Consider the following 24,221-nt stretch of genomic DNA (forward strand, 5'->3'; position numbering starts at 1 on the left):
TTAAAAACAGCCGGAGGAGGGTGAGGGTGAGAGAGAGAGACAGAGGGGCCGCCGGGCGGGGCCTCGGGAACATGGGTGGGGCGGGGCTTCAGATGAGCAAGGTGGGGCCTCAGTTTGAGTGGGTGGGGCCTGAAGGGGGCTTTAGCGGAATAGGGTGGGGCAGGAGCGGGGCCTGCTCCGAGGGGCGTGGCCAGCAGGCTGGGGCGGGGTCGGGAAGCCGCCGGGCGGGATCGGGAAACGCGGCGCTCGGCTCCAGCCGCGGGGAGATCAGCAAGCGCGGGCCTGGAGGAACGCGGCGGCGCGCGGACACCGCGAGGCCACGGGGAGCGGCCGGGTCCCCGGAGGCGCGTTCTTCGGCCGGGCCGGGAGCCGCACCAGGCCGAAAGCCCGGCCCAGCGCAAGCCGCCCCGGTCTCAGCGTCCGTCCGCCCCGAGCAAGGCCAGCGGACATGACCGACCCACCAGGGGCCCCGCCCCCGGCGCTCGCAGGCCGCGGGTGAAGAAGAAAACACCACCCCACACAGCCCGGAGCGAGGACATGGCCCAGAGGGAGGAAGTGGTCCCGAGCAAGGAGATGGCCCGGAGCGAGGAGATGACCCGGAGTGAGGCGGTAGCCCAGAGCGAGGAAATGGCGGCGACCAGGCTCAACTTGACCGTCACCCACAGTGAGCGCCGCCGGATGGGCGCCGGGCCGGGCTGTGAGGGCAGGCCCGGTTTGTGGGCTCGGTCTCGTGTCCTCCAGAAGCGTGTGTCCTTGTCTTTGTCCTGGTGTCCGGAAGTGTGTGTCCTTGTGTTTGCCCTGGCTTCTGGGACTGTAGGTTTTTGACTGTGTCGGTGTGGCCGGCTTTTGTCTATGTCTTGTGTCTGTGCTCCTTTCAGTGTGGCCGGTGTTCGTATTCTGTCTCTGGCCACGTGTCTGATCCTCTGTGTTCAAGTGTGTCCGTGCTGCACGTCGTGGACCTAGTTGTGTGTGTTGGTGTGTGCCCGCACTGCCATTGTAGGTATGTGTGTCAGTATCGTATTTGGCAATGTTGTGTGTGATTGCCACGAGTCTGGACACCTACGTGTGTGATGGGTGTGGACAAAGTGCCTGGCGGGGTGTTCATTATTTATTGAGTTCCCCCTTCGTGCTAGAAGCTGCATATCCAAGTGTGTGGGGCCAGTGGGCCCGAGCATACACTCTGGGCAGCCTTTTGAGTACTTTTGGAGTTGACACAGAACCAAAGTCAAGTCAGTGTACCTAACTATGAGCTGGGTCCATGAGGTTTCTTCAGGACCAGCTGGGGAGATCCCAGGACCTTGGAATCTAGAGACTAGGGTTCTACATTTTTCAGTTTTGAATGACCTTGGGGTGTCTCCTTTCTTTTCTGTGAGGTAGAGTTGGTAACTCATGCCACCCACCCCCACCCTTAGGGTATGGAGGGGCTTAAGGCTTGGTGCAGTGCACTGGACACAGGCTACTTCCTTACTGTCCACGTTCCTGGAAAAGATTGGCACTTCTGTTCCAAGGAGAATTCTCAGTTGTTTGGGTTTATTTGTTCATTTATGTACTGAGCACAACCATGCACCAGGTGTGCACAGTGGGAGAGACTTGGGAAACAGTCCCTTGCCTGTTAATGTGAGGGAGATAAGACCAGTACAGGGTGCAGGGCAGTCAGGGAGGATGGCTTGTGATGAAAAGCATGGGGTTTGGAATCAGACAGATCTGGGGTCAAGCTCTGACTTTATCAGCCGTTGGTTGGCTCTCCATAGGCAGGTCCTTAAGAGAACTGAAACAGTGCTTATCCGTGAAATAGGGAATAGTGGTACCTACTTCATGGAGTTGTCCTGAGGATTGATAAGATAGTATGTACATGAATTGAGCCTGCTATGGCCCCCTTTGCATTTGATAAGGAACCCTGGTGGCACACTGGTTAATCGCTGGGCTCCTAGCAGGAAGATTAATGGTTTGAACCCACCAGCTGCTCCATAGGAGAAAGATATGGCAGCCTCTTTCCTGTAAAGATTAACAGCCTTGGAAACCCAATGGGGCAGTTCTACTCTGTCCTGTAGGGTCCCTGTCAGTTGGAGTTGATGGACAGCAATTTTTTTTTTTTTAATGCATGTAATGAATGTTCCGTTTTAGCCATCAACATTATTATTGTTAGTTATAGTAATAATAGTAAGTACTTGGGTGGTACAAATGGTTAATACACTCAGCAGCTACCCAAAAGGTTGGAGGTTTGAGTCCACCCAGAGGCACCTCAGGAAAAAGGCCTGACGATCTTCTGAAAAAGCAGCCATTGAAAACTACGGAGCACAGTTCTACTCTGATACACATGGTGTTGCCATGAGTTGTAGAGGTAAAATTACTATAAAGGAAACAAAAATCCTTGAGCATGTCACCAGAGGAGAACCAGGCGGATGAGGACAGGCTCTCTGTAGTAGGTGGTATATGAGCTAAGACTGGGTAATAAATGTAATAAAGCATCAGCCTATATTGTTTTATACAGCCGGGTAGTCGTCACTGAATGCTTTTCTTTCTCCCCAGACAATGAGAAGCACGACCTTTATGTTACCCCACAGCAGGGCACTAGTGAACCAACTGTCCAAGACCTGGCCCAGCTTGTTGAAGAGGCTACAGGGGTTCCACTGCCTTTTCAGAAACTCATATTTAAGGGTAGGTATGTCTGTTCTAGCTTTGAGCCCCTGTGACTAAAGAGCAGATTTAAAACCGCTGAACCTCACCTAGTGGTAACTCAGTTTTCACATTGGGACAAATTATTCTTATTTGTGTATTTATTCATTCATTCTTCCAACAAATATTTATTGAGGGCTTACTGTGTACTAAACCCTGGTGGTGTAGTGGTTAAGTGCTACGGCTGCTAGCCAAAGGGTTGGCAGTTTAAATCCGCCAGGTGCTCCTTGGATACTCTATGGGGCAGTTCTGCTCTGTCCTGTAGGGTCGCTATGAGTTGGAATTGACTCGACAGCACTGGGTCTGGTTTGGTTTACTATGTACTAGATGTTTTCAACCATTTGGAGAGGTATTAGATTTGAAGTCACATGATGGTGGCAGAGATCTCACTATTTTCACTAAAGCACACAGGCAATCTTCCCTGGCAAGGTTAGGTCCTTTTCTCATTGTATGATCACATGACACCCTCTACCACTTCTGCATAGTATGTATTGAAATTACTGTTAAATAATTGTTTTCTTAGTAGCTTAACATCTGCTTTCGCTGCTAGAATAACAGACTCCATGACGGCAGAGATCCTGCTATGTTTTCCAGTGCCTAGCACAGTCTTGGTAGCACAGTGCTAATACAGACAAGGTGTTGAATGAACTTATTAGAGGCCTGCATATGGCAAGCCCAGTGGATGATGCAGATTTCTGCTGGGATCCACCACCTACCCCTGTTTACCTTCCCAGTCCCATGGGATCCCCTTATTCTGGTATCTGACAGGGACAGATTTATCCCATTTGGTGCCAGTCATTATAAAGAATTCAGTGATGGGAAGCATTTTTGTTTATATTTTATAGTGCAATTCCTTATTTTTTAAAAAACATTTTTTTTCTAATTATAAAGGCAATAGAAGGTCATATTTCAAAATAAAAGAAAGCGCAAAGATGAAAATATTCCCGTAGATAAAACCTCTTAATAACATTTTAATATATTTCTGTCTGGTCGTATTTCATTTTATTTTTGTTTTCTTAAAATTGGGATCATATGGATTATAGAGGTTTTTGTTATTGTTTTGTTTTGTAATGCTTTATCTTTTGATGCTTCAGTGAGTCGTATATTCGTTCCTTATATCAAGTATATGTTGTCCTCCACCTATATTTTTATTTATTTAACTTTATTGAGTAAAATATTTCTTATTGTGTTAGAGGAACCAACACTTTCTCAAGAGTGGCTTGTTCAGTAGCAATTTTGCTTTTTCTTTGCCTCTTCCTGATAACATTGAGTTTCACAAGGTTCAATATATTTTTCCACTGCACTGTGCAAGAGTTTTTAGCTCTGCAAGGTTGATTTTTTTCATTAATAGATATGTAACATTTTTGAGGGGACAGATTTATTTCATTTATTTATTTTTATTGTTGTAAAAATATAGACACAGCATTGCCAATTCAACATTTTTCATGTGCAATTCACTGACACCAATTATATCAAAAAAAATGTGGAATGCTTCATAAATTTGTGTGTCATCCTTGCTCAGGGGCCATGCTAATCTCTTGTCTTGTTTCCAATTTTAGTATATGTGTTGCCAAAGCAAGCACTGGATTATAGTGTCTTAATAACATTTTTTTCTATGATACTGGATCATCAACATTCAGCATGGCATTGAAGTTACCCGAAAAATGAATTTTAACACCGATGAAGTGTTTTATTACATAGGTGTGTCATAGCGTATGATAGACCCCTATTCCTGAATGTTTGGCCTGTTTCCAATTTCTCACTACTTTGAATAAGGTTGCACTAAATATTACTGTATAATAGTTATGTTGTAGGCACAAGTTCAGTTGCTTGGTTAGGATAAATACCTAGAAGTGAAGTTACGGGATAAAGATAGCTTCAGAGAAACTTATATCAATTTATCATCTTCTCGTTAGTGAACACATTTGTCTGTTTCCCCTGCCCTTGCTGAAATCTATTTCAGTATTTACTGTGCAGTTGTTACAACTCAGCATGTCTTTCTTCCTCTTTCAGGAAAATCCCTGAAGGAAATGGAACAGCCATTGTCAGTACTTGGAATACAAAATGGTTGCCGGGTCATGTTAATTGGAAAAAAGGTAAACTGCTTTTTCTGCCAGAACTCCTCAGAATCAAATGACTGAGATCTTTTACATGTGTTTCTGTTGAGAAGGCTAAACTGGGGATCTACTTTCTGCATTAGTGAAACTCCTTTAAACGAATGCATTTGTTCAGTGAGGTTACCAGTGTTTTCTTTTACTTGCTAGCCCATGCTTCTGCTCCTGTTGGTTAGGACTATCGCTCTGTGAATTAGGAGTGGTAGTGATGACTCTATAAAGTAACTTTCGTCTTGGTAGTAAAATTGCAGTCTGGTGCTTAAGACAGGGCTTGCTCACTTGGAGTGGGATTTGCAAGAGTGTTTTGTTAAAGTAAACCTATAGATTTTAAAAATAAGTACCGTGTGCAGGTTTCAAGGAGCCCTGGTGGTGCAGTGGTGCAGTGGTTAAGAACTATGGCTGCTAACCAGAAGGTTGGCAGTTCAAATCCACCAGCCACTCCTTGGAAACCCTATGGGGAAGTTCTGCTCTGTCCTATAGGGTCACTATGAGTCAAAATTGGCTTGACGGCAGTGGGTTTGGTTTTTCGTTTCTGTTGGTGCAGTGGTTAAGGCACTCAGCTGCTAACCGAGAGGTCAGCATCTCAAACCCACCATCCACTCTGCAGGAGAAAGATGTGGCAGTCTGCTTCCGTAAAGATTTACAGCCTTGGAAACCCTATGGGACAGTTAAACCAAAAAAAAAAAAAAAAACCAAACCCAGTGCCATCTAGTCGATTCCGACTCATAGTGACCTTATAGGACAGAGTAGAACTGACCCGTAGAGTTTCCAAGGAGCGCCTGGCGGATTTGAACTGCCGACCCTTGGGTTAGCAGCTGTAGCACTTAACCACTACACCACCAGGGTTTCCATGGGACAGTTACTCTGTCCTAATAGGGTTGCTATGAGTAGGTATGGACTCAACGGCAGTGGGTTTTGGTTGGGGTGCACGTTTCAGGAGCCTTTCTCCCTTTAACCACCCTTCTTACTAATCTCCCACAAGGGTTAAATCCTCTTTGACCAGAGGAAAGGGTCCAGAACAAAGAGCTGGAGGAGAAAAAGAGCCAGCAGTTGGGTAAGGTCAGTTGGTGACAGCTGAAGGCAATTGCTCCTGAAGTAATGAAAGAGGGGGTATGGCTAGCCCTGCATTGTGACACAGTGGAATTGTTGATCATGTGACGTTCCCTTATTTTGAGTGAGCTGGTTGGTTCTGAGTGGAGGGCAGAGATCAGCAAAGTGAGAGCAAAGAAAATCTAGCCCAGACTTGGAACTCCCTGGGAACTGGGACTCAGGATTTGGCCATAAAAAGGAGTGAACCATTTGAGATAGTGTAATAAAGTGTGAAACTGCTGACCCTGGCTACCAATTACCTAGGTAAAAGAAGGGAATATGTTCTAGATTTTTCACTTTCAGGTCACAGAGTGGTGATGGACAATGGGCAGAACCCAAGGGTTGAGTTTAAAGAAGCTACAAGTCCCCCAGTTGGAACTGTTCTGGGGTGTGTAGAGGCAAGTCTGAATTCTCAGGTCTCAGCTCCACCTCTTTTGGACTGTGTGACCTTAGGTTCAAAAAAAAAACCAAATCCACTGCCGTCGAGTCAATTCTGACTCATAGCAACCCTATAGGACAGAGTAGAACCGTCCCATAGAGCTTCCAAGGAGCACCTGGTGGATTCAAACTGCCGCCCTTTTGGTTAGCAGCTATAGCTCTTAACCCCTACACCACCAGGGTTTCCAACCTTAGGTTACTTCACTTCATCTCAATTTCATCATCTATAAAGCAGTACCTCTCTCGTAAGATTGTGGTAAGGCTTAAAAAAAAAATATAGGTAAAGTGTTTAGGATAACAAACCAAAAACCAAACCCAGTGCTGTCGAGTTGATTCCGACTCATAGCGACCCTATAGGACAGAGTAGAACTGCCCCATAGGGTTTCCAAGGAGTGCCTGGCGGATTTAAACTGCCAGCCCTTTGGTTAGCAGCCATAGCACTTAACCACTATGCCACCAGGGTTTCCAGTGTTTAGGATAGTACCTCGCATATACCCATTGAGTTGGTTCCAACTCAGAGTAGAACTGCTGTATAGGGTTTCCAAGGAGTGGCTGGTGGATTTGAACTGCCAACCTTTTGGTTAGCAGCCAAGTTCTTAATCACTGTGCCACCAGGGCTCCTCCTGGCATATGGGGAGAGCTTAATGAGAGTATTCATGATTATCATCGTTGTATTGAATGGGAGAGCTTCGTTGTAGGACAACATTTCGGAAATCTGTTTAAAGGAATAGAACGTTTTGCTGTTCTGACTTCTCACAGGTGTTCACTGTAATTGTTTACCCTCCAAGCTTCAGTCTGGCTGTTGGTGATCAGTCCCAGGCTGAGGCTGAATCTGGTGCTTGGATTGGCTCCATTCTCAGAACCTAAGCTATCAGGGCCCTCACCAACATGTTTACCTGACACATCTCTGGTCTGCAGTCTTTTTTTATAGAAAACCTTAAGGTATGACCCCTAGGCTTGCTTTTCCAAACAGCAGCAGAGTAGAGACTATTCTCTCTAGGAGAGTGGTTTAGCCCAATTGTGATCAGATTTTTTTCCCGATAGCAGCTACTGTTCTTGGTAATTGTTGACTTCATTTTACTCTTAAACATTTTAGAACAGTCCAGAGGAAGAGGTTGAATTAAAGAAGTTGAAAGACTTAGAGAAAGCTGTGGAGAAGATAGCTAACCAACTGGAAGAGTTGAGTAAAGATTTTGCTGGAATCCAGCAGGTAACTCCCCTTGTGGACTTTGACTTTCTACCTTCTATGAGATTGTTGGGGACTTTATATCTGTGGTTATGAAGGCAGACTCTGTGTTCAGACTCCTGGCTTCAAATTCTGGCTCCACCCTTTCAAACTATTGCTTTGGGCAAGTTTCTCTTTGTAAAAAGGAAATAATGGTGGTACCTTCCTCTTAGACTTCTTGTAAGGATTTGATAATGTAGCTTGAGCCTGACACATTCTAAGTTGCTTTATAGGTGTTATTGTTGTCGTCATTGTCAAACTCCAGCCAGCATCCATTTGCATTTGTAGGAACATGTATTGTCTGAAGTATAACAAGTAGCTTCTATTAGTCCAGTCTGTTTTAGTGAGTTTAATAAGGCACGACACATTTTGTAGATTCATAGAATATCCAAGTTGAGCATGATCTTAGAAGGGTAGTCATCCTTTTCAATTCCTTGTATTAGAGATGGAGTACTGAAGCCCAGTGAGGATTAGAAACAGCTCAAGGCCATGTATATTTTTTTCTCTCTTATTTTACAACATTAATGGGTGTGTATGTGTTTTAATTACAAAAGTAATATGTGTTGATTGTACTAAAGTTTTAAATAGATAACCATTATTAAAGCCTAGAGCATATTTTTCCCATCTTAAAAAAAAGGTAACGTAATCTTATGTACACATCGTAAATTGTTCTTTTATTGGGTGAAACTTTAACATTTCTCTATGTTATTAAAAATGATATTTTTCAAAGCTTGCATAATATTTCATATATGAATCATAGTTTACCTGATAATTTCCCTATTATTCATTACCTGATGTTGTTATTTTGGCATTATGCATATTGCTTCTTTGAATGGCCTCGGACATAAATTTTCCTGCCTGTTTCCAATTGTTTTTGCAAAATAAATTTTTCGATTTAGAATGCTAGATGTTTAAAATTTTTGCTATATGTTGTCAAATCTGCGTCTGTAGCTCCAGGCTTTGACAAACATCCTCAGGTATCCCTGCTGTCCACCTCTTGTCAGCAGCCAAGCATAAGGTCATTAGGCCAAGTAATGTGAATTAACAGGAAGACGATTTTATTTATTTTGTTGTTGTTGAGAATATACACAGCAAAACATACACCAATTCAACAGTTTCTACAGGTACAATTAAGTGGCATTGGTTACATTCTTCAAATTGTGCAGCCATTCTTAACCTTCCTTTTCTGAGTTACTCTTCCCCCCATTAACATAAACTCACTGCCCCCTAAGGTTCCCACCTAGTCTTTCAAGTTGCTGTTGTCAATTTGATTCCATATAGATAGTTCATAGAAGAGCGTAATGCTCAAGGCAAACATTTTTTATTAGTTAAGCTAAACCATTTGGTTTTAAGAAGACTTCAGGGGATATTTTTGGTTTAAGGTTTAAAGATTATCTCAGGGCAATAGTTTCAGGGATTTATCCAGCCTCTGTGGCTCCAGAAGTCTGGATTCCATGAGAATTTGAAATTCTGTTATGCATTTTCCCCCTTTTGATCAAGATTCCTCCACAGAATCTTTGATGAAAATGTTCAGTAATGGTAGCCGGGCACCATTTAGCTCTTCTGGTCTTGCGAGAAAGGAGGGAGTTATTCGTGGAGGCAATCAGCCACACATTCCATATCCCCCTCCTGTTCTTGACTGTCTTCTTTTGTTGCTGCAGGCAAATAGAGACTAATTGTGCCTTGGATGGCCACTAGAGCAAGACAATTCAAAAAATAATAAGTGCTGTCATTTTTTAGTATTATATCTATTAATTATTATATCAGGAATTATGTTTGTATATATTCTCCTTATTCTCACAGTAACCCCACAGAGGTGGATAGATTAATCTCTATTTTACAAGTGAGGACACTGAGGAATAGATAAGTTAAGTGGCTTTGCTCAAGATCACAAACCAGTAAATGACAGTCAGGATTCAAACACAGGCCGATCACTCTCTAAAGCCTGTGCTCCTAACGCTGCCTCTTTCGTATGGGTGATCACTTGTGACCAAGGGCATCACCAGAGCCAGGCCATGGAACTCGATTGCAGCCTCAGTGGGCCACATGAGAGCCTCAGTGGTCTAGCCTGCCTGTTTTTCCCAAGAGGTTAAGTGCTGGGTGCTGTGGTCTGGCATAGTTAGGGGAATGGTAGACTCAGGATATGGCAGCTTTATCAGTTCCGTGGCTTGGGCAGTTTCCATCAGCGTCAAGGAACCCTTGTAGTAATGCATTATTCCTCCACAGGGTTTTCTGGCCAAGGATTTGCAAGCTGAAGCTCTCTGCAAACTTGATAGGAGAGTAAAAGCAACAACTGAACAGTTTATGAAGATCTTAGAGGAGATAGACACACTGGTAAATACTCGGTTGAGAAGAATCTAATTTTCAGTGACGGTATTTCAATCAGTCTCACTCATTCAGCAGTGCACTCCTGTGGCCTGAGAGAAACCATCAGCCTGAGGCTATTGAGCATCTGCTGTGTGCCAGACACTGTGCTAGGTCCTGGGTTAATACACAGAAAAACAAGACAGCCCCTCATTTCTGGACACTCACATCTCCATCAACATAAGGCTTTTCCCATTTATATATGTGTGTGTTAATAGCATCTGTAATTCTCATGAAGCTGATACCCATGTGGTCCAGGCTTATCTCTGGGTCAAAGAAACACAGGGCTTCACTTTTCCTGTTATTCGTTGTCCAGTACTCTATGGAGCTCATCACCTGCACGGAATTCAGTCAGATAAGATCTTGTGAGGCTATTAAGTATCACTGGACCCATGCTGCCCTTTGTAGATAATAGCAACGCTATCTCTAGCCCAGTGCCTCATTTTCAAGGATGAGCTCTGTGCTGGGTACTCCGTAGGGGGTAAAGAAGCAGCAGACAGAACTTTTCCTGCCACAGTAAGCTCATGGAGTGGCCAGGGCATAGTATCCACACACACAGAACAGTGAGACAACAAAGTCTGTGTTACAGGTCATGTCTATGACCCACACACTGAGAACAGAGGGAACTTTTAAAGGGGTGAACATGGGAAGAGCTGTTGTAGGATTCAGACCCGGACAATTCTTCCTGAAAACGCACACATCTCATTCACATCGGTGACCTGTTTGGTGGACTGTGGGTGTTTCTGACGTTTTCTTATGTCATTTTCACTGAGGATTGTTTATGTGTTGACTTACTGCTCCATAGATTCTGCCAGAAAATTTCAGAGACAGTAGACAGAAAAGGAAGGGCTTGGTGACAAAGGTTCAGGTGAGTTGTGTGGCAGAATATTACAAAGTGATGCATTGGGGTGTGTGTGCATGTGTGTATTTATCTGTTCTAGTTAGGGGTAGTGAGCAAGTGCAGTGTGTGAATTGGGCTTTTTTATTTATTTTTTATGGTACTTTAGATGAAGGTTTACAGAGTAAACCAGCTACTCATTAAATAATAAAAAAAAAAAAATTAATACACATACTATTTTGTGACATTGGTTGCCAATACCACGACATGTCAACACTCTACCCTTCTCGACTGTGGGTTCCCTATTACTAGCTTTGCTGTCCCCTCTTGCCTTCTCATCCTTGCCCCTGGGCTGATGTGCCCATTTAGTCTTGTTTTATGGGCCTGTCTAATCTTTGGCTGAAGAGTGAACCCCAGGAGTGACTTCATTGCTGAGCTAAAAGGGTGTCCGGGGGCCGTATTCTCAGGGTTTCTCCAGTCTCTGTCAGACCAGTAAGTCTGGTCTGTTTTTTTTTTTTTAGTTAGAATTTGTTCCTGTGATTTTCTCCAGCTCTGTCTGGGACCCTCTTTTGTGATCCCTGTCAGAGCAGTGGCATGGGCTTTTTTTTTTTTTGATTGTTATTTCTCAGCGTGATCCCAAAACATCAGAGAAGAGCCTCTTCCATGTCCCTTTAATTATATTTGAATTTATTTAGGGACTAAATAGATGGATTTGTTTAGTAACTGATTTATTTATTTAGTAGAACTGACCCATTGCACAACTCCAGGAGGCACTATTCATGTAGAATATGATGTGTACAGTACCTTCTGAAGTGCATTGCAGTGGCCCTGAGGCAGGACTTCCTGTCCTCACCGCCTTTTTGGGGTTGTTGGCCTCAAGCGTTGTCAGAGCCCTGGTCCTAAGTTCCCCTCTATCTCCTCCCCCTTCCCTTGAAGCCCAGGCCAGGCACCCATCTTTGTCCCTGCACTTTTGTACAGTCACCCACTGTTTCCCCAGAATGGCTGAGCAGAGAGCCTTGCATGGGCAGTGGTTGGTTAGCCTTGCATGGGCCTTCACTGCTCCACGTTTATCTTTTTAGGCGTTCCTGGCTGAGTGTGACACAGTGGAGCAGAACATAGGCCAGGAGACCGAACGGCTGCAGTCCACAAACTTGGCCCTGGCAGACTGAGGTGAGGTGGAAGGGGGCTGTGCCGCCCTGAAAAACTACACTACCAGCTCTGCCATCTCCCAACTAGAAGTTACCTGATTTCTTCTGGGCTGCTGGGGACAACTGGCCAATTGCCAATTTTTCTACTCCTAGGCCTGTTCTCAATGAAGAAGTATTGTCTTTGCAGACTTAAGTAGAGCTCCAGTCTCTTCCCATTCTGTTTCTATGGGCTGTGCCATCCAGAAGGCCACCTGGTTTCCAGATACATTGGGGTTTTTTTGCCCTTGTGATCCTCTCGTCCCATAGATGTAAAACCTGAATCACCAGGAGATTGCTTCTGGTCAGCAGTGTTAGGAATGTCCCACAACAAATGTTTGGCAAACACACATGTAATTCAAACATCCCTCACTGTGACCTAAGTCTCAAACAGCTGGGTTGTTGGTTCACAGACCCTGTCCTCATCCCCCAGTGACCCTGGTTGAGGCCTGTGATTGATGCATGGGCTTCCTTGTCCCCAAGTAAATATCCAGAAGGTTAGAACCCCGTGTTATTTAGTGTCTGCCTGAAGCCAGGCGAGAACCATGGCATAGGAAGGGTAGACAGGGTAGCCAGAGCAGGTAAAAGCAGGCAGGTGGGTGTAGCTAGCCTTAAACTTCTCGGGAGTGATGTGTACTTCCTTCAGAGGCATTTCTGTTAACTTCTGTACCTTCCTGAGATCTGTATTTCCTTCAAGGCTGTTCTTATCCATTTTGTGATCGTTTTTCCCTGTTATTAAAAGCCTGTTTTGAATATCCAATAGCAAGCAGAAGAGTGTTTAAACTTTTTTTTTTTTAATGAAGTATAAGAAAGAAAAGCCTTCTGTGGTTCTAGTCAGAATTATGATAGTGGTAGGGATGGACAAATGGACAAGGCTCAGGGCCCAGCGCAGCCCAACTTTAATCAGGGTGGTTTAGTATTTACCTCTTTTTATGTACAGTGAAATCCATGAGAGCTGGAACTCGATGAGACTGCCTTGTTTTTCTGGGTCTCACAAGTTTTCCGTCTTTGACAGGGTCCAGTCTTACCATTGTTCTATTGCTTGTTTTAGTAGAAAATACTTGAGTTTTCCTTCTCTGACAGGTTTCTGCCTTACACGGGTTCCAGCTTTGGCTGGAACTATAGTAGCTGTGTAGCCTTGGGCCACAACATTGAATGAGAAGTTGCGTGCCAGACGCTGTTTTGAATTCTTTATTTGTATTAGTCCTTTAATCCATATACAACCTAGGAGGTAGACAGACTGGTACATAGTAGGTACTCAGTGAATGTTTGGAGAATGAATGGACGTTGAATGCACATACTGAGAGTGAAATTGTCATCGATGCACCTAGCCACTGATGCTGTAACAGCCATTGTCTTATTTAAGGGTTGAAAGAAGAGGTCCTAAGGCATTGACTGCTGGGGAGTTGTTCAGGGAGGTGAGTGGGGTCTGGCACAGAAGGCCCACCACACAGAGTTGTTCATCACAGGGTATCTCTGCCTGTGACCAGGGAGAGAACACCCCTTCTCAGCTGCTCACTTTCCTGGGACATGATCATTTCTTCTTCAAGGGAATGAAGGGGATCTGTGATCCCACAAACATCTTTCAGCTTCACGGAGCTGGAAAAATTCTCATATTGTCTATTTAGTCAGCGATTTCTGCTTATCCTTCAAGGCACAACCTAAAAGTTACCGCCTCTGAGAAGCCCTCCTTCATAGTAGTCAGGACTCTTAGTTGAAAGTGCCAGAAGCCTAGTTACAAAGAGATTGGACAAAATAGAACAATTAATGACAGGATACCAGTTATTGCACATAACTTTGGGAAGGTCAAGGGCAACTGGGCTTCAGGAACTCAAAATGTCCACAGTCACTGTCCATGTCTCTTCTCTTTGCATGATGGTGGAGCAGCTTTCTTAGACCTTGAGATAGAAATCGATGAGGATGGAAGAGTAACCATATAGAAGGTCAGTGTCGGAGAGAAATTAACTTCTGTTTAGCCAGTTGCTGTCAGTCAACTGTAACTCACGGCAACCCCATGTGTGTCAGAATAGAACTGTGCTCCACAGAATTTTCAGTGGGTGATTTTTTGGAAGTAGATTGGCATACCTTTCTTCCGAGTGCCTCTGGGTGGACTCAAACTTCCACCCTTTCAGTTAGCAGTTGAGCTCATTAACTGTGTGTACCACCTAAGGACTCCTCTGTTGGTTTAAGCCAGTTATTTTGGGCTTTCTGTCTCTGACAGCCAAACTTAATCCTGTATCATTCATATGCAGGGCCTATAGATGACCTCCCTGTCCCTGTCACCTGTTACTCTATCAGTAACAGTTCCTGCCAGTGTTCCCATTTCAGTGGTCCACGGAATGTTGGTTCCTGCCTTCTCTGCCCCCACTTGCCTCTCAGACCTGTGTGTGTGTTTTCCCGCAGGCCATTCCCTGCTCTTTCTGCCCACCCCAGAGCAGGAATCAGTCCAGGTGAAAGGTCCCACCTGACCAGACCCCTCTTCACACCCCTGTCCCCTGCCATCATTATCAAGACGCTCCCTCTACAGACTTTTGCCAAAAGAAGGGGTATCTGACATCTGCCTCAGGCTGGGCTCTCGGCCTGTGGTGGGATTTATGAAGGCTGTGTGTCCCTGTGGGTCACTGTGAGTGCCTGTGTGCTGTGTGTGGTGGGGATTATGTCAAATGTAAAAATATTTGGCAGAGTGGATGTTGGCCAAACAAGCAGAACGGGGTCTTAAAGTCATTGTATGTCAGGAATTAACCCTAAATTTTTTTTTTACTGGGCTGTGGGGAGATCCAGGAGTTCCCAGGGAGGACGTGGGTGGCCAGGGTGCAGGGGGATACTTGAAGGGCTTGGGGCAGAAGCTCTTAACTGTCACGGACCTCGTTTAGGATTTACCCATCGGTTCAGCTGTACCATGTATGGTGCCTGAGTATCAGCCATGGCTGTGTCATGTGTATATGTGCCTGCATGTGCCTTGGAATGCCGGTACAGCCCAGGAGGAATCCGTGAAGGGTGTGGGACCCTCACAACGGCTGTTCGATGTTGGTCCATGAGCCCTGACGGTAGCCCCAGCAGTGACAGAGGGTACAGATCTCACCTAGACTTTTGGCAGGAGTGACAGGCCAGCCTGGGATAGATTCGGTACTAGACAGTGTCTTGGGATCAGAGGCTACCTCTCTGAGCCCTGACTTCCTCTAGCAGACGGAAGACACGTAGGACTTCTAAGGGAACAGATATGACAGAGTTGAGGAACATCAGAGGGACTGGGGAACTGAACTCAGTGCTAGGTCCCCTCCACCACACATCTCCCCAGATTTCCAAAGACACTGGCCCACTTAGCTGGGTTGGGCTGGCTTTTTTTATCTTGTGTTGCATCCTCCCCACCACCACCACTGTTCTCCAGCCTGAAGCTTCATGCTTCGAGTGGCTCCTGTGGGGTCAGCATTTGCCATCCTTCAGGATCTGGATGTCCTTTTTGGTTTTCCTGGGATCACAGGAGACAGTAAGAGACCACCTCATCAGGAGCTGTAACATACCCTCAGGAACACTGACCCAGCCCATCCAGACAGCCAGCTCAGCCCCGTCCCCCCAGTGTACAGATACAGGGCAGATACTGGGGGCCCATGGGCACATTCTTCTGCTGTTTCTCCGTCTTGCACACACTCCCCCTGGGAGATCTCTGCTTCCTGGGGTTTTAGCCACCACTGCATACTGATGGCTGCCAAGTTTGTCTCCAGCCTGGACCTCTGTCCTGAACTGTAGGCCTGTTTATCAGTTGCCCGTTGCATATCTCTACTGGGATGTCCCAGAGGCTCACCTGTTCACAAACTCATCACACTCAAAATCTTCTATACGCCTTACTTCCCCCATCTCTGCACATGGCACCACCAGCCACCCAAGCCTGTAAGTTAGAAACCAACCTGTTGCCCTTGTCTCCTCTCTGTTCAGCTCTCATAGCCAATCCCACACCAAGCCGGTTAATTCTACCTGCAGTGTGTCTCCTAACCATAAGTATTTCTATGTTTTCCTAAGTTAGAATATCCTGCTGCTCTCCTGCCTATCTGTCTAGAGCTTTGCAGCTTCTGTTTCATGATCTCATTTAACTCTCAGGGTGGTTCCAAGGGTTTTATTGGTGAAGAAACTGAGACTAAATAGGTGATTGGATGTACCAAGGTCATGTTCTCGTCCTGCTCACCTCTCTAGACTCATTTCTCACCTCTCCCCCATTTCCCCCTAAACTTTATACTCCAACAGATCCAGCTGATATTTCCTCAAATGCAAATTTTCTTTCCCTTCCAAACATTTCCAGACTCTCTTTTCTCTACTTGGAATTCCCTTGTTCCTTTTTTTCTTGTCTAATTTCTTGCCCCTTAGGACCGAGCTCAGGTGTCAACTTCTCCAGGAGGTCTTCTTTGCCCTTGCCTCGTCCTGCCCCCATGGCACACTGTTGCGCCTTCTTCTGAGCATTTAGTATTCTGTACTGTAATTGTCTGACCATCAGCCTGGCTTTCCCTGTAGACTGAGAGCTCCAGGAGGCCAGTGACACTGTCTGGCTTATTTTGCCATGTTGTATTCCCAGTGCCTGTCACCTAGTTGGTTCTCAACAAATAATTTTTGGCTGGAGGAGTGAAAGAACAAATGAGGTCACCTAGTCAGGGGAAGAACAAGGAAAAGAACCCAGGGTTTCTGCCCTCACCCCAACTGCTCACCCACTTGTAGCTTTCTGCTTGGAACCATGGGTCTTCTTTGAATTACACTTGTGGTCATTCTATTAGGGGCAAATGTTGGAGGACTCTTCTCAGGCAAAGCGTGTGTGAAGGGCGAAGTAAGACAAGTCTTGCTCCCTCCAGACCTATATCCACCAGAGGTGGGGCCCACCCAAGCAGGCTGGGGGCATGGTAGACTTACATCCAGGCCAGGCAGAGCTGGCATTCATTGTTACATGTGACTGTGTCAGTGCCACAGTCTGGGCTGAGCGTCTGGGAACAGCATGGAAACTCTGCCATGTGCTCACAGTTGGGCTGTGGAGGAGAGGCCAAAAAGGAGAGCACTCAGGGATTTGGAGAGGGAGGTAGGGAAGGGACCTAGGGGCTCTGTTTGGAATCAGAGGGGCCCTAGGGGAGGAGCCAGATTCAAGGAGCCCCCAGTGTGGGTCTAGTAAGCATGAAGCCAACCACTGAACCCCTTAGTATGTTTGCTTATGTGTGTATGCCTGTGTCTCTGGGTGTGTGTACATGAGTGTGTATCTGTGTCTGCTGAACCCGGCTGTGCAGGCATCCAAGTTTGTACGTGTTGATGCATATGTGTGTGAGGTAAGTTTGTGTCCTCGATTTCCTGGGGATGCGTTCACACACTCCTCAGAGGGTCTAACTAGAACCTCTGCTGCTGGTCCCATTGAGGACCCCGGGAGATACAACCAGCCATCACTCCCAGGAGCCCCTCTGTCCACAGAGGCTCCTGAACTCATCTTGGTCTGCATGACCTATCAGGCCCTTGGCAGGAGGTTGCACAGTGTAGGGAGGCCTGGAGAAACAAGGCAGTGCTTGGGGCTGAATTGAGTCTCAGTCTGAAAGGGTTTCAGGCTAGTCCTGAGGTCAGGGTTGGAGCTGGGTTAGGGTTGGGATTGGGGCCTAGGCTGGGATGGGGGTGAGGAAGGTGGTGCAGTGTGGCAGTGAAGACCCCAAAACCCTGACACCTGCATCTGACACTTATTAGCTATGTAACCTTGGATGAGCTATTTCAGCTCTCTGGCCCTTAGTTTCCACGGCTGTGAAAATTATAAATACTAATAGTGTTGTTCTCACATAGGGTTAATTGAAATAATGTGAATTGAATAATTCAATTCACTAGATAGTAGACAAGAATCATCTTAGGTGAAGGGAAAGACAACACGATACAAGGGAAGTCAGCACAACTGGGCTAAACCAAAAGGTACGAAGTTTCCTGAACACAACAAAACACTTCAAGTGACAAGAGTAGCTGGGGCTGGGGTCTGGGGACCATGGTTTCAGGGGACATCTAGGTCAATTGGCGTAACAAAATTTATTAGGAAAATGTTCTGCATCCCACTTTGGTGAGTGGTGTCTGGGGTCTTAAAAGCTTTCAAGTGGCCATCTAAGATGCATCAATTGGTCCCAACCCACTTGCAGCAAAGGAGAATGAAGAACAGTAAAGATACAAGGAAAATATTAGCCCAGGAGACATAAGGGCCACATAAACCAGAGACTCCATCAGCCTAAGACCCGAATTAGATGGTGCCTGGCTACCACCAGTGACCGCCCTGACAGGGAACACAACAGAGAGTCCCTGACGGAGCAGGAAAAAGGTGTGGAGCAGAACTCAAAGTCTAGTAAAAAGACCAGACTTAATGGTCTGAGACTGGAGGAACCCCCAAAACCGTGGCCCCGGATGCTCTATTAACCCAGAAGTAAAATTCCCAAAGCCCACTCTTCAGACAAAGATTAGACTGGACTATAAAATAAATAATACTTGTGAAGAGTGTGCTTCTTAGTTCAAGCAGATACATGAGACCAAATGGGCAGCTCCTGTCTGGAAGCAGGATGAGAAGGCAGGAAGGGACAGGAGCTGGTTGGATGGGCATGGGAAACCTGAGGTGGAAAGGGGGAGTGTGCTGTCACATTATAGGGATTATAACTAGTGTCATATAACAATATGTGTATAAATTTTTATATGAGAAATTAACTTGACTTATTGGATCAAGTGGACACATGAGACCGTGGTGGCATCTCCTGTCTGGAGGGGGATGAGAGGGCAGAGGGGGCGAGAAGCTACCCAAATGGACATGAGGAGAGAGAGCGAAGGGAAGAATTCTGCTGTCTCATTGGAGGGAGAGCAATTAGGAGTGTATGGCAAGGTGTATGTAAATTTTTGTATGAGAGACTGACCTAATTTGTAAGCTTTCACTTAAAGCACAATAAAAATTAAAAAAAAAAATTAACTTGAGCTATAAACTTTTACCTAAAGCACACACAAAAAAGAAAAAAATATGTAAAGTATTTGTCTAGCACAGAGTAAGTAGGGCCAGGTTCTGATGGGCTGACAGGTCAGATGCTGAGGCTGCTCAGTGGGAAAGGGGAGGTTGAGGGTCTCAAGGAGGCCAGCCCCCACTGTCACAACAGTGGGGACATCAGACCCAGGGCCAAAGTGGAGTCAGGGTTCAAAGACAACTCAGGGTTTGTGTGCTGTGTGAGGGGGTGGGTTGTGAGGTGTGGTTGAGGGGAGCTGGTGCATTCCACAGGCTGTTCAGTGCACTGTGGGCACCTCTCGGGCTTGAGCCCATAGCCTGTCTGTCTGCACTGTGCAAAGGAGGGAGCATACTCGGTCCTGCTGGTGTTGGGCAGAGTCCCTGTTGCTGGAAAGGGCCTTGGTGGTCAGATTGGGGCGGATCCTGAGGGCCTGGAGGAGCTAACCTGGGGACCACGCAGGCTCAGTAGGCCACTATGGCCACCTTGCAGCCATCTGAGGTATCTGTGCAGGGGCGTGGAGAAGAGAAATGCGTGTTTCCCAGCATGGATGAGAAAGCTTTCTGCAGAGAGAAGACCGGAGCAGAGCCCAAGGCCCAGAACTATAAGTAGCTGCCTTACCATTCTTGAGAAAATTGAGCTTTCCTGCTGACACTGGTACTTCTGAAGGACAAGCAAGAATTAGGTCATGTCAGCTCTAGGCCCCAGGTCCAGGGTCTGAGGACTGCTTCTCCTTTTTTGGGGGTCTGGCCCAGCTACTACCCAGTCAGGAATCTCTCTAGGAAATGTAATGAGTCAGTAGACAATGGAACTGCCAGAAAGTTCATTTGACCTTGAGTTATATGAATAAGAGATAGAAGGTCTAGAATGAGGGCTGTGATAGTAGAGCCTGTTCCTCATTAGTCAGATCCCACTGGGAGTGTTGTGTTCCCTATGATAATTTTAAAAATAACAATTAGTTCAGCAGCTGCTCTGTGCCAGGCACTGAGGATGCATGGTCTTAACTGCTCTTCAGATCCCTCCTACTACTCTGTAACAGAGGGAGGAAGGGGACAAGAGTGCTGTGGTCTGCTGCACAGGTCCCACCTTCAGGGCTCAGGCACCTGCCAGGTGTATTATGGCTCACAGTTGAGTCTCTAGGCATTACCCTCAGAGAAGAGCTGCCTCACCCAAGGTCATTTCTTCTGCCCAAGAAGAGTCCATATCCAATGACTGCTCAATATGGGTATAAAGAACCGACCCCCCTTTATTCCAAACAATGCTGAAGGACCCCCCAGCTCTAGAGCTCCCTGTAGGCTCATCTGAGGCCCCTTGTACTGCAGAGAGGGTGAAGGACACTGAAACTAGCCTCTGATGTGCTGTTTAAGCCCGGCTTTGGGACATCAGATGCAAATCTAGCCTTGTCACTGCACTGCTCAAAACCCTCTCAAATCAAAATTGCCGAAACTAAAAATGACCCAAATGTCCTTCAACAAGAGAATGGATTAATAAAGTGTGATATGTCAATACCATAAGATACGTGCGTACCATGAGATACTACTTGGCAATAAAAACGAGCAGACAACTGATGCACGCTACAGCATGGCTGAATCTCAAAAACATGCTGAGCACAAAAGAGGCAGACACCAAACACTACATACTGTATAGGCCCATTTATGTAAAATTCTAGAACAGGCTAAACTAATCTATGGTGGAAAAAGAACAGTAGTTGCCTCAAAGTGGGTTAGGGGTGGGGATTGATTGGAATGAGGGAACTTTCTGGGGTGATGGAAACGTTCTGTATCCTGAACATTCTGTGTGCTGAATGATGCACTTAAGATCTGTGCATTTCATGGCATATAACTGTTAGGGGTAAAAAGCTCAAAAAATATAAAGCCATTCCACGGCTTCCCATCACGATCACTAAACTCCTTAGTCTTATGTTTAGGGCACGGCATGAGCTGACCCCAAACTTCCTTTGTTGGCTCACTTCCTAGTGCACCACTCCACCCCTGAGCCCTAACTATTCCTCTCTGCTCACTGTTCACTGAACTGGCCTTGCTTTGGCACATGCTGTTCCCCCTGCCTGGAATGTCCTTACCCCTGTTCTACTCTTGAGTCGTGCCCTCCTTTTAAAGCTCAGATGCTACTTCTCGGTGAAGGCTTCCCTGATGTTCCACAGGACCCCAGAGCAGGCCTGGATTTTGCCTTCTGTCACGCACAATGTGCTGCCCCGCTCACTGGGTTGCCTCTTCCTCCCCATGACCGTAAGCTACTTGGGGCTCCTTCATCTCTGCCCCATGCAGCCCCTGCTCAATACCCTGCAAACAGTGAGTGCTCAAGAATGGACCACTAAAGTGCATTGTGGGGGACTTCCCAGGACCCTGTAGTATCAGTTTCTTCCTGGTGGATGTGGAAAGAAGTTGCATTTACCTGCAGGCTGATACCCGGGTGCCCTCAGCCTTGGCCCGGTGTGGGTCTCCTCACTCACTCAGTCCAGGCAGGATTCTGAAATGGGAACAAGGACCGTCGTAGGGCAGACACCCTCAGTGTTCCTGATGGGATAACTCCTCAGGGAAGGGTGCCAGCCTGGGAATAAGTGGGCTGTGCTGGACCAGAGCCCGCGGACCCATTCCCCATTGTCCCAGCGTCCAGGTCTGTGTCCCCACCTGGGGAAATGGGTGCAGGACCGGCTGTGAGATCAGTGGCCCTGGGGTCCTGCTGGGCCTTGCACTGTGACATCATGGCTCGTCTCCCTGCTTCCCCCTTCAGCCTGTTCTATACATAGCAAGAAGAGTAGTTCTTCTAAACTGCTCAAAACACCGCAGTAGCTTGTATTTCACTCAGAGGAAAAGCAAAGTTCTCACATTGGATTTACAAGGCCTTAGCTGATGCGGTTCCCGATGGGCTCTCTCATCTTTGCTCCTACCACTCTGTACCTTCTACCTCAGGACCTCTGCACTGCTGTTCCATCAGCCTGTAACCGTCTCCTAGATATCCACGGGGCTCACTCCCTTGCCTCCTTCAAGCTTTGCTCAAACATCAGCCTCTCAGACCTCCACTGATAACTATTTAAGATTGCAGCCCCCTCCCAATTCCTAGTACTCTGCTCAACATGTTTTCCTTAGACTTTTATCACCTTCTAGTATACTGTTTTGGAGCCCTGGTGGTGCAGTGGTTAAGCCCTCGTCTGCTAACCGAAAGGTTGGCAGTTCAAACCCACCAGCCACTCTGCAGGAGAAAGATACGGTAGTCTAATTCTTTAAAGATTTACAGCCTTGGCTGTGGGGACCATGGTCTCGAGGAACATTTAGTTCAGTTGGAATAACAGTTTATAAAGAAAATGTTCTACATTCTACTTTGGTGAGTAGTGTCTGGGGTCTTAAAAGCTTGTGAGTGGCCTTCTAAGATATTCCACTGGTCTCACTCCATGTGGAGCAGGGGACAATGAAGAAAACCAAAGACACAAGGGAAAGATTAGTCCAAAGGACTAATGGACCACAAGTACCACAGCTTCTACCAGTCTGAGTCCAGCACAGCGAGTTGGTGCCTGGCTACCACTACGGACTCCTCTGATAGGGATCACAATAGAGGGTCCCGGACAGAGCTGGAGAAAATGTAGAACAAAATTCTAACTCTCACACGCAAAAAACCACCAGACTTACTGGTCTGACAGAGACTGGAGAAACCCCGAGGGTATGGCCCCTGGACACCTTTTTAGCACAGTAATGAAGTCACTCCTGAGGTTCACCCATCAGCCAAAGATTAGACAGGCCATAAAACAAAACCAGACTAAATGGGTATACCAGCCCAAGGGCAAGGACGAGAAGGGAGAACGGGACAGGAAAGCTGGTAATGGGGAACCCAAGGTCAAGAAGGGGGGAGCGTTAACATGTCCTGGAGTTGGCAACCAATGTCACAAAACAATATGTGTATTGTTTAATGAGAAACTAGCTTGCTCCATAAACTTTCATCTAAAGTACAATTAAAAAACAAAGATTTACAGTTTTGGAAACCCTATGGAGCAGTTTTACTCTGTCCTGTAGGATCATTATGAGTTGGAATTGACCCAGTGGCAACAGATTTGGTTTTGGCAGCATACTGTTTAGTATGCATTATACCTATCTTTTTTTATTTCCTATCCCTGTCCCCACTGGATTTAAGCTCTATGTGGGCAGTAATTTTTCTATGTTTTGGTCACCCCGAACAGAATCTGAGCCACAGTAGACGTGAGGCTGCAGAAGAAGACCTCTGGGGAGGCCCGACTCCAGCCACATGTATCTGGCCCAGGGCAAGGCTCCCACAGCTGCTCTCAGTCCCAAACCGTAGCCTGTCAGAGCAGAACAGGAGCTTAGAGGACACAGGCCAGGCCTTCCTCAGCACCCACCACCCTGCAGCTGGCATAACTGTCTCTCTCCAGAGGGCTGAGCCTGCCTTCTCCCTTCTTTGTCTCTAACATCTAACCCAGTAGTTGTTCAGTGCTACTTTGAACTGGAACGACCACCTCCTTTCCCAGTGGATAAACCGAGGCCCCAAGAGGGCCTCTTTGACAACTCTGAGCCAGAGTGAGCAGTTGAACTCAGTTGACGTTTCTCCCAGCCAAGGCTTTCCCCACCACAATGGAGGGTTTGTGTGTAGAATGAGGGTATGCACCAGGAGAACCCCACAGAGTTCTCCAGGCCCTGTCTCTGCTTCTACTCCCAAGCTCACCTCAGAGAATCCAGGCTCTGCCCACTCAACCTCTGTCCATAATGAGGAGGGCCGTCACAGCCAGGGTGATCATCCACAGGCTGATGGCCATGCTGATCCTGGGCCTGAGCTTTCTGGAGCCTGGGCCAGGGACAGGAAGGCGGCCTGTTTATAGCACTGATTCCTCACCCTTATTTGGGCCAGCTGGAGAGGCTGGGAGCATCACCCTGAGTTAATCTCTGTACCCTGATATCTGGAAAGGGCTTATTCCAGGCAGAGATGCTGAGTTCCTGGTGACATGGGAGGGCAGATTTCAGGAGTCAAGAAAAGTTCAGAGAACTTGCAAAGCTGACTCCAGTCTGAGGGCTGGAGCAAGAGGGAGGGGGAAGTTGAAGTTGAGAGAAACAGAGAAAGGCAGAATAGAAAGAAAACAGAAAAGCAGCAACTGGAAGATAGCAAGAGGCAGAGAAAAGGGGCAGGAGTCATGGCTCTACAACCAACTTTGTGACCTCAGAAAAGCCACTTTCCTTCACTGGATCTCAGTTTACCCATCCACAAAACGGAGGTGATAATCCTGGCACTGCCTCTCTCCAGGTACTGCTGTGATGATGGATGTGGTGAGAGCAGATAGGATAACATTTTGCAGAGTATGAAATG

The 24,221-nt window shown here is 46.5% G+C and overlaps 2 protein-coding genes and 1 non-coding gene across 7 annotated transcripts in view; 1 reads left to right on the forward strand and 2 right to left on the reverse strand.

The window, feature by feature from the left end:
* The first annotated feature begins 413 nt into the window (after positions 1–413).
* BAG1 (BAG cochaperone 1) overlaps positions 414–24,221 on the forward strand; it is a 57,127-nt gene continuing 33,319 nt past the window's right edge. Inside the window, exons 1-7 of one of the 5 annotated variants that reach the window (XM_023545201.2) lie at positions 414–664; positions 2,530–2,658; positions 4,690–4,772; positions 7,414–7,527; positions 9,769–9,876; positions 10,712–10,774; positions 11,824–11,914. In XM_023545201.2, coding sequence (XP_023400969.1) covers positions 538–664; positions 2,530–2,658; positions 4,690–4,772; positions 7,414–7,527; positions 9,769–9,876; positions 10,712–10,774; positions 11,824–11,913 — 714 coding nt within the window. In that variant the 5' untranslated portion in view covers positions 414–537 and the 3' untranslated portion in view covers position 11,914. Of the gene's footprint in view, positions 665–2,529; positions 2,659–4,689; positions 4,773–7,413; positions 7,528–9,768; positions 9,877–10,711; positions 10,775–11,823; positions 12,701–24,221 lie in introns of those variants that run through there. The other 4 variants (XM_023545200.2, XM_064291807.1, XM_023545203.2 and 1 more) reach the window with 4 other exon arrangements.
* On the reverse strand, positions 4,154–4,259 carry LOC111749903 (U6 spliceosomal RNA). The gene has a single exon (XR_002785075.1). It is a non-coding gene; the product is annotated as a U6 spliceosomal RNA (small nuclear RNA).
* SPINK4 (serine peptidase inhibitor Kazal type 4) lies at positions 15,352–23,740 on the reverse strand. Its single transcript, XM_023545360.2, has 4 exons — positions 23,616–23,740; positions 23,084–23,205; positions 16,822–16,934; positions 15,352–15,397 (listed from the first exon to the last, which is right to left on the reverse strand). Exons 1-4 carry the CDS (start codon positions 23,674–23,676, stop codon positions 15,352–15,354), a joined length of 342 nt encoding a protein of 113 aa, XP_023401128.1. The 5' UTR covers positions 23,677–23,740.

The sequence above is a fragment of the Loxodonta africana genome, chromosome 9, assembly GCF_030014295.1.
Source record: "Loxodonta africana isolate mLoxAfr1 chromosome 9, mLoxAfr1.hap2, whole genome shotgun sequence".
In the NCBI taxonomy this organism is placed as follows: Eukaryota; Metazoa; Chordata; class Mammalia; order Proboscidea; family Elephantidae; genus Loxodonta; species Loxodonta africana.